Source organism: Xiphophorus couchianus, chromosome 11, assembly GCF_001444195.1.
Source record: "Xiphophorus couchianus chromosome 11, X_couchianus-1.0, whole genome shotgun sequence".
Classification (NCBI taxonomy): Eukaryota; Metazoa; Chordata; class Actinopteri; order Cyprinodontiformes; family Poeciliidae; genus Xiphophorus; species Xiphophorus couchianus.
This window is the reverse complement of record NC_040238.1, coordinates 22123990-22139131: the sequence shown is the minus strand read 5'-3', so window position 1 is coordinate 22139131 and position 15142 is coordinate 22123990. Positions and strand designations below refer to the sequence as shown.

The 15142-nt window shown below is 38.3% G+C and overlaps 1 protein-coding gene across 1 annotated transcript in view; it reads left to right on the top strand.

Moving 5' to 3' along the window:
* Window positions 1-15142, top strand: part of pcdh1a (protocadherin 1a) — a 125215-nt gene that overhangs the window by 83598 nt on the left and 26475 nt on the right. Inside the window, exon 4 of the mRNA XM_028032061.1 lies at window positions 4426-4645. Within this exon, the coding sequence (XP_027887862.1) occupies window positions 4426-4645 (220 nt within the window). The remainder of the gene's footprint in view (window positions 1-4425; window positions 4646-15142) is intronic.

The following is a 15142-nucleotide window of genomic DNA, read 5'->3' as shown; positions in this document are numbered from 1 at the left end:
TGCAAGCTTTTTTATTTGAGTTTACAAACTGTCTATTTGCTTCACGAGGTCTTGAATCAATGTTTAAAAATGAGGTAATAAAACATGTTTTCCAGACACTATGAAAAGTATTCATGGGGTCTGTATTTTTTTAAAAGGTTTTAGTGGCGCTGGTGGCCTTTGTTCATTTGTAGCTACACAAGAAGAAGGGCAAAGAGAGACGACATGCAGTGAACGGTCCAGCGCTGGGAATTGAACCTTGATCTAAGCCTCTGCATACGCTGCTCCACCACTGAGCCTAATGGCACCGTTCTCGAACAAAAATTGTAAATAAAAGAAGAGAAAATTATGTTAATTTGTACATTTCCAAACTAAATAGCTTTCTTAGTCACTTTCACTTTTTTCTTTTTTTTTTTACTTGACCACAGCGTTTTGCATATGGTAATGAAATAAAGGCATAAAAACATTGTTATCTAATTGGCAGCTTCTGTTTCTAACTGAATATCAATAGGCCTGAAATTGCCCTGTGGCACTGCAGTATGGGTAATATTTTTGGCAGTCTTACAAAAAGAAAAAAAAAGAAATCTGGGCTCTAGGTAGGCAGTGGATTTTTGCTTTTTATTACAGCATTAAAATGTGTCTTGTTCCCCTTGCAAAGACACAATCCGGCTGTATCTTTCCATCTGCTTTGGGATTGCTTTATTACAAACGAGGTCATTTTAGCTCAATCTAAATGGGGTTATGAATTCAGATGTCACAGTTAATGTCCCTTCTCCCATTCTCAGCGCCACAGCTTCTTGCTCCTACAACAATGCCCAAACAACCCCGCTCTCTCCCGCCTGCAGTCTCCCAGAATCTAATCCGTCTGCCTGTCCCCTCCAGCCACAGCGATGTCCGTGTCTGCCTGACCAACTCCCGCAATCCCGCTCAGCCTCCTCTTTCCATCCTTCCGTCTTACTGCACCCCGGCAGCCCCCCAAGGCCTGGCAAAAGATTTTTTTTTTTTTTTTGCACCGACTTAAATGAGAATCTATTTAACATCTCTGCAGCTTTAGTTGGTTATCATATCATGCTGACTCTTTGGAGTGATGCCTTGAGGAGACGTTTAAACTTGAATCCATATTTGAGCAGCTAAATATCACCTAAAATTCACATATTAATGGGAGCGTCCAATCATTTTAAGAATGGACACTTTTGGCAAATGTAATTTATCAGGTGGAGCCACATTAGTCGGCTTCAGAAAACAGACTCATATTCATCTGATGTGTTGCTGCTTACTATTTACTGCTGCATATTCCTGCTTAGTATGGAATTATTTAAACTAGTCCATAAAATTCATGTACTTCTTAGGTATTAAAGTGTGTTCTTGAGAATGAAGCAGAGTTACTAAGCACATATTTGTACAACAGTAGATGTACCGATGACGGAGCACATTTTAAACCAAAGAAAACAAGCTACAGTCTCCCGATGCCCTATTTCTCTTTTTTGAGAACCCTACATGCAGATATGCCGGTAAAAAATATGCAGCACAATTTTCCTGTGTAAAACAGCTCTGTTCCACATTTTTCTTTTCTGTATTCTGTGCCTTGCAAAACTATTCAACCCCTTCCATTCTACCATGTTACAATCACAAACTTTAATGTGCATGAACCTGATTTTTGTTTCAGACATCAGCACAAAACACAGTTCATAATCATACAGTGGAGGAATAATTTTATGACGAAAAATAAGAAAATGTGGCATACTTATGCATTCTACCCCCTGTACTTTGACTCGTCGACTTCAGTGGAACCAATTGCCTTCAGCAGATCCATACGCTGTACGAAGAATTCACGTTTGTAATTGGAAGAGCAAAATTCCAACTGTTGTGTGAATCCCTCAGAGGTTTGTTATAGAACATTAGTAAACAAACAGCAAGACCAAAGATCAAGGTTGTAAATTTCAACCAGAGTTATGTTATAAAACAATAATCCAACCTTTGAACATTTTACAGCATAAGATTAAATACGTAATTCAAAAAATGTTTATTATTGGGTACAACTGTGAATGTACCAAAACTTGACAGCCCACCTATAGAAACCTGACAGGCATTAAACAAATGTTTGAAGCTGCAAAGATCTTCAACTCAGGTGGGGGAATCTGATAAAAGAACAACTGCGCTTTATGGAAGTCCGGTAGCGTCATGATGTTGAGAATTAGGGCAATCCTGGAAGAAAACCTCATACAGGCTGCTGAAGACTGGAACCTGGGGTGTTGATTCACCTTTCAACAACACAAAACTAGCAGTACAATAAGAATAGGAATAGTTTAAATCAAACCTTATACTGTTCAAGCAAATCAAACTGCAAATCTGAGCCAAGACTCGAACAGAGCTCTAATTCTTATATCTGAATTTTGGCAAAGAAATTTATAAAAGCTCCCAGTCCCTTCACATGGTGTGTACATAAAACACATTTCATACTTATTTAAAAACAAGCATCTTTTTTTCCTTCCACTTCGCAATCATGCACAACTCTGTGTTGGTAGTTTGTGTAAAATCCTATGAAAATATATTGAGGTTTGTGGTTGTAAGTGGACAAAACATGAAGAAGTTCAATACTTTTGCAAGGCACTGTAATGTTGCCGTTAAATGAAAAATCCAAGATTTTCAACCCAGTAGCGTGTGCAGTTTATTGACTGGACTCTGTGGTAGTACCTCTGTCAGAAAAGGAGGGGTGAAGGCAGATAAAATTGCTCACTGCTCCAGTACTTTAATAATCATTATTTCACTACAGATGCATTGTTTGTCTGTAAAGAGAAAGATGATGGGAAGACGCACGAGCTTCTGGAAACCTTGGAAGCCTACTGATGGCATTAGGGTGTTGATGGCTCTTACCTGAGCTTTAAAAGCATTTATTTTCTTTACTGTTTGCTCGAAAAGTGGTGAAATGGTAAAAAGTGCAGGCCTTTTGTATTGATCGGCGCTGACTAGTAGAGCCGAGGCAGGCCTGTTCTGCTGTATCAGTGCTTTCCTGACTTTTACGAGAGGTGCTCATGTGTGGGTGTGGGGCGGGGAGGGGAGTGGCCAGCAAGTGAGACTACACGCGCCCTGCAAGGAGTCATCTTTCTGTTGTGGATCGGTGGTAAGTAGCCATTAGTAAACCGATCTTTGGATGAGGAAATTTAATGGTCTCCTAACTGTATTTACAAGCCATTCAATTTGATAAAGGGTGCGATCTCCAATGATTCATCACGCGTCTCTCCGCTCCTCTTCAAACAATCGCATTCTGGAATTCATCTTTTTATTTTGTTTGTTCATTTCACTGTTTTAATCTTTAATTAAACCTTATCGGCATAAAACAACAAAAGAGCCCCTAATAACGCGTTCTAACGTTTGCATAATGATGCCTGTCCCAAACTGTTTTCTCAGTACTCTTCTGAGGTTCTTTTTTGTTATACTTATTTAGAGCCTCTTGGGTATTGCGTTAAATTGTGGAAAATATTGTTTGGGCTTTTTTTTTTTTTCTTTTTTTTTTGCTGGTTTAAACATCAAAGAAGAAATGGGAGGCTTTGGGGAGGGGGATATTAAAATGTGTTGCGAGGAAGAAGCTCACTGGGGCTACTGATTAGTGCACCAATCACTGTCATCAGAATTCATTTGGTGGTGACAGATTTAGAAAATGAATCCTCTAACTGACTAATGACGATAATAACAGCTATGAAAATATGTTTGACGCTCTCGGCTTCTGCTATCCCCACACACCCCAACGATGTTTGTCTTTTAATGTTTGCGTTCAGGTTCATGCATATGAATAGGTATTGTCTCTGTAGGTAAACATCTCATATGTACATGCTTCATTCATAACACTCCAACCATTTTCATAATGGTTTTATGTACACAAAACATAGATAGGATTTCAAAATGAATATGGCAAAATAATTTTTTAAAACATGGGTCCTGTTTTCAAGTGGGTCGTCTTAATTTATACTTTATTTCTCAGATAATAACCAATTTTGAACCTTCTTGATATTAGCACTGATAATATTTAATATGTTTCAGTCTTTGCCTTCTATTTACACATTCAAGTCTTCTGAGTTGGTGTGGAGTTTTTGTGATAGTTTATTCATTTCTGCTGCTGCCAATTTGCACATTCTTATTACAGAAATAAATATCCCCATCCTCTTCACATATTTATACCTTATGTAAAATTTAGAATAATAATAGTGCAAAAGACTTCTTAATATTTAATAGTGTTTTAATATTTGATACTATTTTCTAACTTTTGGTGAGGGAACTTTATAGAGAGCGGTGTTCAGTGATGTTAAATGGAGCGATTTCAGGTATAACATTTGTCGCTGGGGAGCGATCCACTGCAGAGACAACAAAACTGGAAAATATAGTCAGAAGCCGTGTTTGCTTATGTTGAAAAAAAAACAAAAAAAACATCTGTTGCTTTGTGTTTTGCAGCATCCCCATCGTCGCGTGACCTTTTCCACTGCCAACCCCGTGCAGGACCTGCAGGACGCCTCGCAGCACAGCTACTATGACAGCGGCTTAGAGGAGTCGGAGACCCCCAGCAGCAAGTCCTCATCTGGTCCTCGCATCGGACCCCTGACCCTGCCCGAGGACCACTACGAGAGGACCACCCCAGATGGCAGCATTGGAGAAACAGAACACCCAGAAAACGGTAGCGTTCTGAACGTCATGGTGTGCCGTGTCTTGTGTTTTTCTAATTTTTGCACAATCTTATGCTTCAGTGTGCTCTAGTGGGATTTAAATGCATTGGTTCATGCAAAGTAGAGCATAACTGTGAAGTGAAAGAAAATTATTATCATGACTCCGAGCCAATTGTAATGCCACAAAGTCTTAGTTTTTCACTCTCAAAGTAATAAAAAAATATTTTTTTTGAAGAGTACTGACTTAAAGTCACAGTTAACAAACATCTTCTGTTTATAAAATGTTGAAATTAGAAGTGCTTTGTTCAGAACTTAGGTTTAAACTTTGATCATTTTAATGTGTTTAGTTTCATTGTTCTGCTGGAAGGTAAACTTACATCCCAGTCTTAGGTCTTATGCAGGTTCCATCATGTTTTTTTTTTTCTCTTACCACTTTTCCAATTTCTGCTTGGCTTCGTTTGCTTTATATTGGATAAAAGCATACCAAAACCATACACCTGCCTTCTCTGTGTTTCACTGAATGGTGCAAAGTTAAGGTTTTGCCCACCACACAGTCAGAGCAAAAAGTTTATTTCTGGTCTCGTCTAGCCAGACATTATGACTCAAACGCAGCTGTAATAACTCACATAAGAAAAACCAAGGACAATATTCAATCAACCATAACAAAAAAAAAAAAAAAAAGGAATTCAGGAAACTTGTTGATTTGAACATCATTGTTGGGTCGAAAAAACTTTTTGAAGCTGAAACCCAGAGGATTTTTTTTTTTTCTCTTACCACTTCTCCAATTTCTGCTGGGCTTCTTCTGCTTTTTATTGGATAAAAGCATACCAGAACCATAAATCTGCTTTCTCTGTGTTTCACTGAATGGTGCAAAGTTAAAGTTTTGCCCGCCGCACAGTCAGAGCAAAAAGTTTATTTCTGGTCTCATCTAACCAGGCATTGTGACTCAAACGCAGCTGTAAAAACTCACATTAGCAAAACCAAGGACAATATTCAATCAACCATAACAAAAATAAAAAATAAAAAAATGGAATTCAGGAAACTTGTTGATGTGAACATCATTGTTGGGTCGAAACACCTTTTTGAACCTGAAACCCAAAGGATAACAACCAGGGCTATGAAGAAATGGCAGTCTCTATCAACAGATGCTTCTGAACCATGCTAAACATTGGTTGGCTAGATAAAATCAACAACAGTGACCTTTGGAAATAGACAAACGAGCTGCCTGTGTAGGGAGATTGGGAGGGAGACATTGGCTGTGGAATTGCAATACTCCTTTCCAGCCCACTTATAAAATCACTAGACAAGCTGTGACTTGGAGCCCCACAGGAAGGAGGAAGATAGGATTCCCTCAAAATAGCTGGCAATAGGATTTGGACGCAAACATCAAGAGATTGGGCTACACAAGGAACCAACTAGAGAAGAGGGGAAAAAGTAGAAAGAGTTGGAAATCACTTGGTCTTCTCCCCGGAGGAAGAAGCAGGCATGGCGGTCATCTGGCCTCCTTTCAACAATGTCTTTATTCTTTCTGCTTTTCCATAAAAGTCAGGTTTGTGGGGTAGACTGTGAACAAGATTGTCCTATTAACGGGTTCTTCCACATGAGCTGTGGCTCTCTGCAACTCCTCCCAAGTTATCTTTGGGATCTTTGCTGCTTCTCTTATCAAATCCTTGTTCTGCTCCTGCAGGTGAATGGGCACTTGGAAGCTTTGCAGTTGTCATTAAAAAAAAAAGAAGTAAATTCAATCCAATCATTCAAACAAATTCCAAAACAGTTACAAATTGATCGTATCTGTCAAACAATGCATTCAACTTTTAATGATTTTCTAAGGAAACCCAGCAGATTGAATTAACTCACTGACTTGCAGCAATCATTCATGCTAAAATCAATGATGTATTTTATATATTACAAAAAATCTTAAAACAGTTAGTGACAATAGTAGCTCCTTTTGTGACTTCATCTAGAAGAGAAACAAAACTAAGCATATATGCTCTGAAGCAGTTTTCAAGTTTGTAGGATGAAAGAAAGAACATAGAGTTAGTCATAAGAAAAGCCAATTGCTATGACTTGGAGAGGGACACGATGCACCCCTCACAGACTAACACCAGGAGCTTGATAACTAAAAGATCTGTCTTCCATTCTACCTTTAGGAACTCTAGGAACCATCAGTAAACCTGCAGTCTGACAGCAAGTTGCTCTGTTAGGAACAAATGAAACAATCAGATCCCTGACATATGGAGCTTGATTATTATTAAGGGATCTATTCTTGATTTAAGAGGGAGCCAATGAAGAAATGAAAAAGGACAAACATGATTGCTCTTTTGAAGTTGTGATTTTCATCAGAACTCTTACTGTATAGGAAAGGGAATTGGGTCAAGCACCGAGCCCTGTGGAACTCAACATGCAACCCTGAAGTGTGAAGAGGGTTTGTCATCTACTCCAACAAGATGGGATCTGTCATATGAATAAAACACGCCTAGTGTTTCATTCTCCTGATCCTTGCATTATGTTCAAGCCAAGTAAATATTGTAGTTGACTGTAAGACACATCAAAGCTTGTGACTGCAGCATGAGATACTGAAAATGTTGAAGAAGAATGAATAGTTTATCATGTCATTATTTTTAAGGACAGTATGTCTGAGGGATGTTTTTGTGCTCTGTAGTCATTTCGTAATTTCGTAGTGCAGATATTCTCACCTGTGCATTGAGCGTGTTTGTTGTTGACTGTGTGAAAAATTGTTTTTTAAGCAGATCTGTGCCTTTTTGAGTGTCTGCGTGTGTGTGTTTAATCCCTGAGTGTTGTCTAAGCAGTGCCTCCATCCCCCCTCATCAGCAGGTCCTCTGTCAGACATCCTTAATGACCCTCTCTCGCAAGTGTGCTAATTAAAAAAGCTCAACTAATGGAGCATTTGCCCTCTAAATAAATCTGACCTATGACATCCCGGCAGACAACACAATGTTTGGCTGTGGGTGGACACAAGCTACAAACAGCTTAGATCCGCAGGTGCCATTATTTCTGTGCACAATAATCCCTATGGAAGCTGATGATCTCAGCGGATGTCCATTAAAAAAAAAGAAAATGTCATAACCAACCACTAACTATGTACTATCTTAAGCTGCCAAACATAATCCAGTACTCATTTATTATCAATGCTAGTGACTCACATGGTATATTTCCATTTTTCAACATACCGGTATTTTACTGCTGGGCAATAGCAGCTCACCTCTCTCATTATGTTTTTATATCACTGCTTTGTTGCATTAATGTGGTTTTATCTCATCATCATGCAGGGCTTTTTCTTTTTGTGCATAGGTTATCAGTTTTGAGGGTAAGCCTTTCCCAAAGTCCCTTAAGAGCTACAATTAAATGAATAGCAGCAATAAGACTGATGCTATGATACTCTTAGAAAGTTACAAATGTACACTGCAAATCGAGAATTCAATCAGTCATATTTTTATAGAACACTTTTCATAATGCTAAATATAACGCAAAGTACTTTACAGGAGATATTAAAAAAATAATCAAAACAAAAGGAAATTCAACATACTATTCTCAGTCAATTTTACACATTATTGTTGAAGCTTTTAACATAAAATGAAAACAGTCAAAAACAAGAAAGAAATGTTAAAATGAAATTTCACGTCTAATTGAATTTGTAACTCAACATGACTTTGAAGGTAAGTTAGGTGGGTAGACGGTTTAAAACATTTGCATCATTACCATTTCTTCCTTAAACAAACTCTGTTTGCAATCCTGCATTCATTGTCATGTGTTATTGACACACAGGTAGAGAAGACGCATGGAGACTGTTTAGCCATTCAGGACGCAGAACACAATGCACTGTGAAAAACACGACACAAAAAAATCTGTGGAGCAGCAAGGCCGTGAAAGGTGAACCGCGTGATAACAATATATATATATATGCAACATATAAACAACAGTTTAAGAATCTTAAGCCAACTGAAGTACAATTTTGGTCAGAAATAAAAACATATACTCAGTTCCCTGGGTAGGCTATATGTGTTGTATATTATTTCAATTGGTTTGTTTATCAAAAAAATCTACAATAAACATATTTAATGTATAAGTGAAAAATTTAGTGTTTGAGAATTAGATCAAGTGAATAAAAATAAAATGGAAAAAAATTACTTGGCTTTCAGAGTGGGTCAAGAGGGTGCTGACGTTTCACCTCATGAGGATGAATTGCTTTAACACTTTTATAGTAAAACTGTTGTAAGGTCACATAAATAAGCTTTCTGTTATTTCAACTGTTTTTGGCCTTTCATTGTAATGTTTTATCAAAGCAAAGACACTAAGAGAGTTATCTCCTGTATAACAGGTGCAATATTAACTGCTAATGATCTCTTCAGAGATAATAATCCATGTCAGATTATCTGAACAACCTTATTAAAAGGGGGAGAAGAATTATTTTTTTTTGTCTAAGGTAATTTGACATAAAGCTAATTGTATGGGTGTATAATTTTTACCTTCTGATATTTTCTGGGCTGCTCTGTTATCTATGCGTGCAACAAAATCTTTGACTACTTCAAGGCAAAGAGATGTGGGAGCCTGTTGAGGGATCAAATAATAAAACGTGTCACCGTCACGGCAGAACAGCAGACGGCAGGGTTCTATTATTAGTCCAGCAACTTGCGTTGTGATGCATGGACTGTTTGACAGCTTGGTAGAGTCTGGTTATTTAGTTTATTTATCTCTTTTGGAAATGCTTGTGTCCATTAGAGACACCGTACTTCTAGAATGGAGTTGGTGGTGGCTGTGCAGGAGGGGATAAGTCTTGCCAATATTGCCTTTCCCTCTGGCCCAGTGGAGGTCAGAGATTGCTTCAGAACCCATTAAATAGATTTAGTCATTCCATATACAGGCTTGCTGGTCACCCAAGAGCCAGGAGCTGATCATTTCCATTTTCTCCATATCCTCAGCATGTGAAAGACGTGCATTTCCCCCTCCATTGTTTCTGTTGTTGTGCCTTTTTATTGTGCTATTCCCATCTGCAAAACACAGGGTTTTTTTGTGAGACTGGGTGCTCTTTGTTGTCAGCAGCGGGAGAACAAGATTGTGAGAGGAGATGGAGCAGTTAAAGAATGAAAAGGTGGCACAAGATGGGGGGGAGGAGGATATGTAATGTTCTGACAGGGAGTGGGGGACTGAGCGCCCTCAACAAAGAGGCAAAGCCCACAACATGAGCACATATGGCAGAAAGATGCAGAGATAAACTGCTAACCAAGGATAGACCTAATTAAAATGTGATTCCCACCTCTGGGAGATAACACCGAGCCCACATAAAATGAAAGATTAGACAGGAAAGGAGAAATCAAATGAGACACAGGAATTCCTCCCCAGCTCCACCTGAATTGTGACATGAAGTCTTTTTTAAGCGCTTGAGTGGCAGAGTGACAGGTTGTACCGGCGCAAAGCTTTATTCATTGCAGTAAAGATGACTGACAAGCAAAAAATGGGGAGGAGAGCACGATGTGTCACTCCATTTAAGTTGGATAAAACGCAATATATAAACCCCAGACTGTCAGCTTTTGCATCACTTGGCCCTGGAAATATTGACATGGATGTGTGTTTAGTCATACTAGGGAAATTTTGACAATTGGGAATCTACATTTTGAGAAACTGCTGGTGCTTCGCAGTGGAACATGACGTTCTCAGAATCCATTTTAGTTTTGCTGGTTAACAAAGTGATGCTTGCAGTCAGGCGCAGCTCGCCTGCAGTTAGAATTAACTTATTGGTCCTTGGGGTGTTGGCAATGTCTTTATCAATGGCACAGATCTCTTACAGTGAAAATAATTTCCATATGTGGTGTATTAGCTGAATATATTATTAGCTACGAGCATACATGGGCTGGTATGAGGTCCTCACGGTATGTTAATGAAAAAAACAATGCCCTGATTTTTAGAGTCATGGTGTTATTACAAAGATTAAATTTTTAAAAAAATCACAGAATCTACTTGCTTATACTACAACTTCTAAAAATGCACATTAGTTATTGCTGTTATAATATTCTACATGATATTTATTTTTTTATTTTCTATTTGATTCATAGACTTGGTAGGAGTAAAGTTGGTGTCACCATTAGGTCACTTATATTGTTTGTACAGTTGATGTACATTGGGATGCGGGGTGTAAAGATCACACTCGTCAGCTGAGATAAGCTGATTTTTATCAGGGCAGACAGAGCATCTGTGTCGTTTTATTGTTGGGCCATTTGTGTGACATTTCAGTAGCTCTTGCTTTGGCTTCGTTGTATTTTTGTGATTATATGCAGGTTATAGTCAGGGCTGATTTAATAAGAATGTGGATAAAAAAAAATTGATGTGTCTTATTGTTCTTTTACTTATTTGCATAAATTATACACAAAATTAGCTAGATAGACAGGCTATCTGCTTGATTTATCCTCCAGTTGGCTTGGTAAGAAACAAGGTTACCTGCAGATTGCTAAATGTAACTGCAAATGGCATTATATTAAGAGGATTTCTGGAAGTAACATCTTAACTTCTAAGTATAGCTCAATTTACATTCAAGATCTACATGAATTAAAATAAATAACTTTACTTGGTTACTTAATAGCTTAATTAAACATAACTTTGTCAATTTGTCTGTACTTTGTGCCTTTAGCATTTTAGTATATGCATGAGCATTTAATTGATCTTATATTAAACATTTTGTGTACCTCTGTAGAAAGCATCATAATAGTTACTGAGAACAAGTTTTATTAGGATATGATTTTCTTCCAATCGAAACTTCCTTAAATATACAGTCCCCTGATAGAGCTGGTAGTGGGTAAGAACGGTTTGATTTAAATTCCCTAAATAATAAACATGTCAGGTTTTGAGGTATTTTCCTGATCACCGCATGGAATTGCACAGAGGACAGCAGAATGCAAAGTGATTTATTCACAGTATTTACCAGAAATATGAGTACTACTAGGAGGAAGAGGAGAAGAGCAGTTAGATTGGATGAGAAATAAAAATGATGAAGAATAATAACAGGAGGTACTGAAATAAGTATGGCTGGAAGGGTAGAAGGATGTAGGTGAGGATAGTGGTGGAGTGTGAATGGAGATATCTCGATGAGGATTTGTGTTCGAGAGATGGTTTTGTTGGAGGAATTGCAGGCAGGTGTGCAGTCTGCAGCAGGCTAGCCCCCCATTAGGCTAGCGTCTCATTAAAAGAACTTTAAATTATGGGAACTGTAACATCTATGTGCTTTTGAAAACGTTACTAAAACGTTGGTGTGCCTTAATACTAGAAATTAAACTATAGGTAGTTGAGGGTTTATCTGGTGCAAGAAGTTGTCCTGAATTTGTACTCATTTGAAGACTTTTGCAAATTGATGAAATATAACCTTGTAGTGATGGAAGTTCTGCTCTTTTCAAGCATGGCCCCCAAAGAAGAGCCTGTCCCCTTTTGCCCCCAAAAGGGTTTTAATTTATTGTTATTTGTTACCTGACTGGGTAAATATGGATGTTTTGGATGTTCATACATCTTTTTGCATTTAACGTCTTTATGACAAGCCCTGCACTTCACCTAAGTTTATACATTTGTCCTGTTACCGAAATCTGCATTTTTACCCTGGTGAATTATTTAAATCAAACTTTCAATTCTCATTTAACACAAAACAAATGAAAAACATGCATTGTTATATTGTTTATGTTATACAAAATGAGAACTAAGCTCTTTCGATTCACTACAGAACTGATAAATTTGAGCTGGACCCATCACTACTAGCTTAGAGAATGTTTTTTTTTGTGTGTGTGCGTGGGCGTGTGTGTGTGTGTGGTCAGTCACAGTCTCAGCTTCATTGAATCTGACATCAACACAGCCCATTATGGATTTTGGCTATTAAAGTAAGCAAAAATTCCAATCAAAGTAATACAATTTTGACTATAGATGCTTCCTTATCTGCAGAAATTAATTTCTGGATTATTTTTTCTATGTGCCCAACCATCTCTCACATTTCCTAGTTCTTATCTTCACATTGTTATAGTGTTCTCACTTTGTTTTGTGATAACATAGTGATCTCTGTTTCAGTTGGCCTGTATTTATTTCTCATTCCTCTTTTAGTGCATGCAGCATCAAGGATTGTGTACATACATTTTATGCATGCACGCCTGCCTACCATGAGTGTGTTTGTGCAGTGGAAGTGTTTGTTAGCAGTGGGTATGTGTTTGGGGGTTATGAAGGAGGTCGCATCACAACCCAAATGTGTAAATCAATTTGATTACAGTGCCATTTAACTTTAATAGGCTCTGATCATAATCAGTGAGCTCTGTAATTCCCTTTAAATTGATTGCTTCACACAACATGAAAACTGCTTATCTTATATATCTGGTTGGTGTCAAGATTCATGATTTATCATGCACCGTAATCACATCAGACAAACGGTGACTGGTTTCTGTGTGTACAGTGAGTCTGTTTGTATTTCAGGCAGTTCTGGTCAGATTTTAATTTGTAATGGCGAAAGGTTTGCTGTATTATTGTATTTCAGAGAGAAATTACTATTTAGTGCCTTTTCTTTAACATGCTCACTAAAAAAAGTAAAAGTTAGTCACACCCCTTGAACTTTTTTGAATCGTCACATTACAAAAGCAAACTTAAAACCTCCATTTTGGGATTGTAAGTGACACATCTAAGGATTTATATTTTTCCATAATATATATATATTTTTAAATGATCTGAACCCATTTTTCCTTATGTGGTTTTCCTAAAGGGGCTGTTGTCTATATCCAGCAGTCATTGTGCAAGAGGTTAGGTACACCCTCAAAAGGTTGAAAGTCTACTGCAACACAGAGACACACGTCAAACAACATGTATGGTATGTGTGCCACACACACATACTAATTACAATTTAGAGAGACCAATTAACTTAATCATTGCTTTGGATTGTTGGAATACCCAGAGGGAACCCATGCATGTACAGGGAGAACATGAAAATTCAATGCAGAAAAGACCCCAGACTGGGATTTGAACCTGGAACATTTCCGCCTTGCTGCAAGGCAACAGTGGTACCAGTTTTGTATCTGTTCAGCTGGAGAAAGTTATGACTCATCCACACATTGATATGTTCTACACACTAGTGATTAGAATCAGAATTTATTTATTCGTCACATGATCTTTTATTCACTTTCATTAATTATGTATCCTAAGGGATATACCAAAGACATTTCTTCCCCATTTCATATCATTTTATTTTATTAAATAAGTCTTTTTTTTTTGTACTCCAGAACACACTTGGAATCCAATAACAGACATCTTCAGTAGCCTAATTTAACCTCTCGACTTATCTGGGGCCAGCGATGTGCCCCGTCTCTCTACTTGGGGGCACACATCACACATTTGATGATCAATCCCTTTGTGTTCAGCCCAGGCTCAGCAATAATCACTCCTTTGGGGGATCCATGGTTAGTCATCTTCAGTGTGATATGAGGGCTAGCATTCGTGTTGCTGGACTGAAGGCAGGTACTAGCATGTGTACACCCCTGCACAACCCCACACACGCATTCACACACAAACTCAATTGACCACAGATGGAGGAATTTTGATGTGGCTGCTTGCCCAGCATGAGGTCTCCCTGTGTCTTCCTCTGTGTGGACTCGGTGCCATATGGGCTATTGAGAAGGGTAAGATAAAATGGAATAAATGGCATTTGCATGATAATGAGGTTCTTCGGTAATGCTGCCTGATTTTCCTCCCTTAGATCTCACAGATGATGTTTTTAGCATTATATATTTGTTCAGTTTGAACTCCCATCAGGGGGTTTCCCTGCACTTTCATTGCTGGCTATATCAGTGCCAGAAAAGGGCAAGGTTGTTTTGGCCATTGCTGATTTAACACATGAACATCTTGTTCTTGTGAACAAAGCGTGAGCAAATAAAGGCTTAAATCAAGACATTGTTTTGACTGGAGGGCAGAATATAGCGCTAATGGACCTTGTTTTTCCTATGAATGCCAACTTGGGTCGATGCCCAGGTGCCAGTTTGAAATGCTGATGCAAAGGTGTGGGTTTCCTTAAACAGAGGTCACTGTGCTTTGCCAGAGTGTCTGCCTCTTTTATTCCAGCCTGAACCAGCACTGTGGCCTTTTGCAACAAGAAAAGAGACAGGGCATGGGACTAGTAGGTTTTTGGATACTCCTGTTGAAATGGCTCCAATAGAGTGTTCGCTTTTGGAAAGCTGGTATGGGCGATATGCTTATCATTCCACGGTCATTTCATCATTGTGCCTTTCTTAACTTAGCTGCTTCTGTTTGCCATGATTCAACTGTGCTTTTATTTTAAAGCAAGTAGGTCATTGGAAGAACCTAACTGGAGCGCAAATAAATTCTCTATCCCACATTAAGCTCCAACACTATATAGACTCTGGTAAACTATAGCCCTTTTAACAAATTACTTTATGGGACAATGGAGCTGAATCCAGTGGCGCTGATGATATGTCATCATGTCATAGTTTTGAATGTGTCTACATTTCCCTTCGCCCAATTTG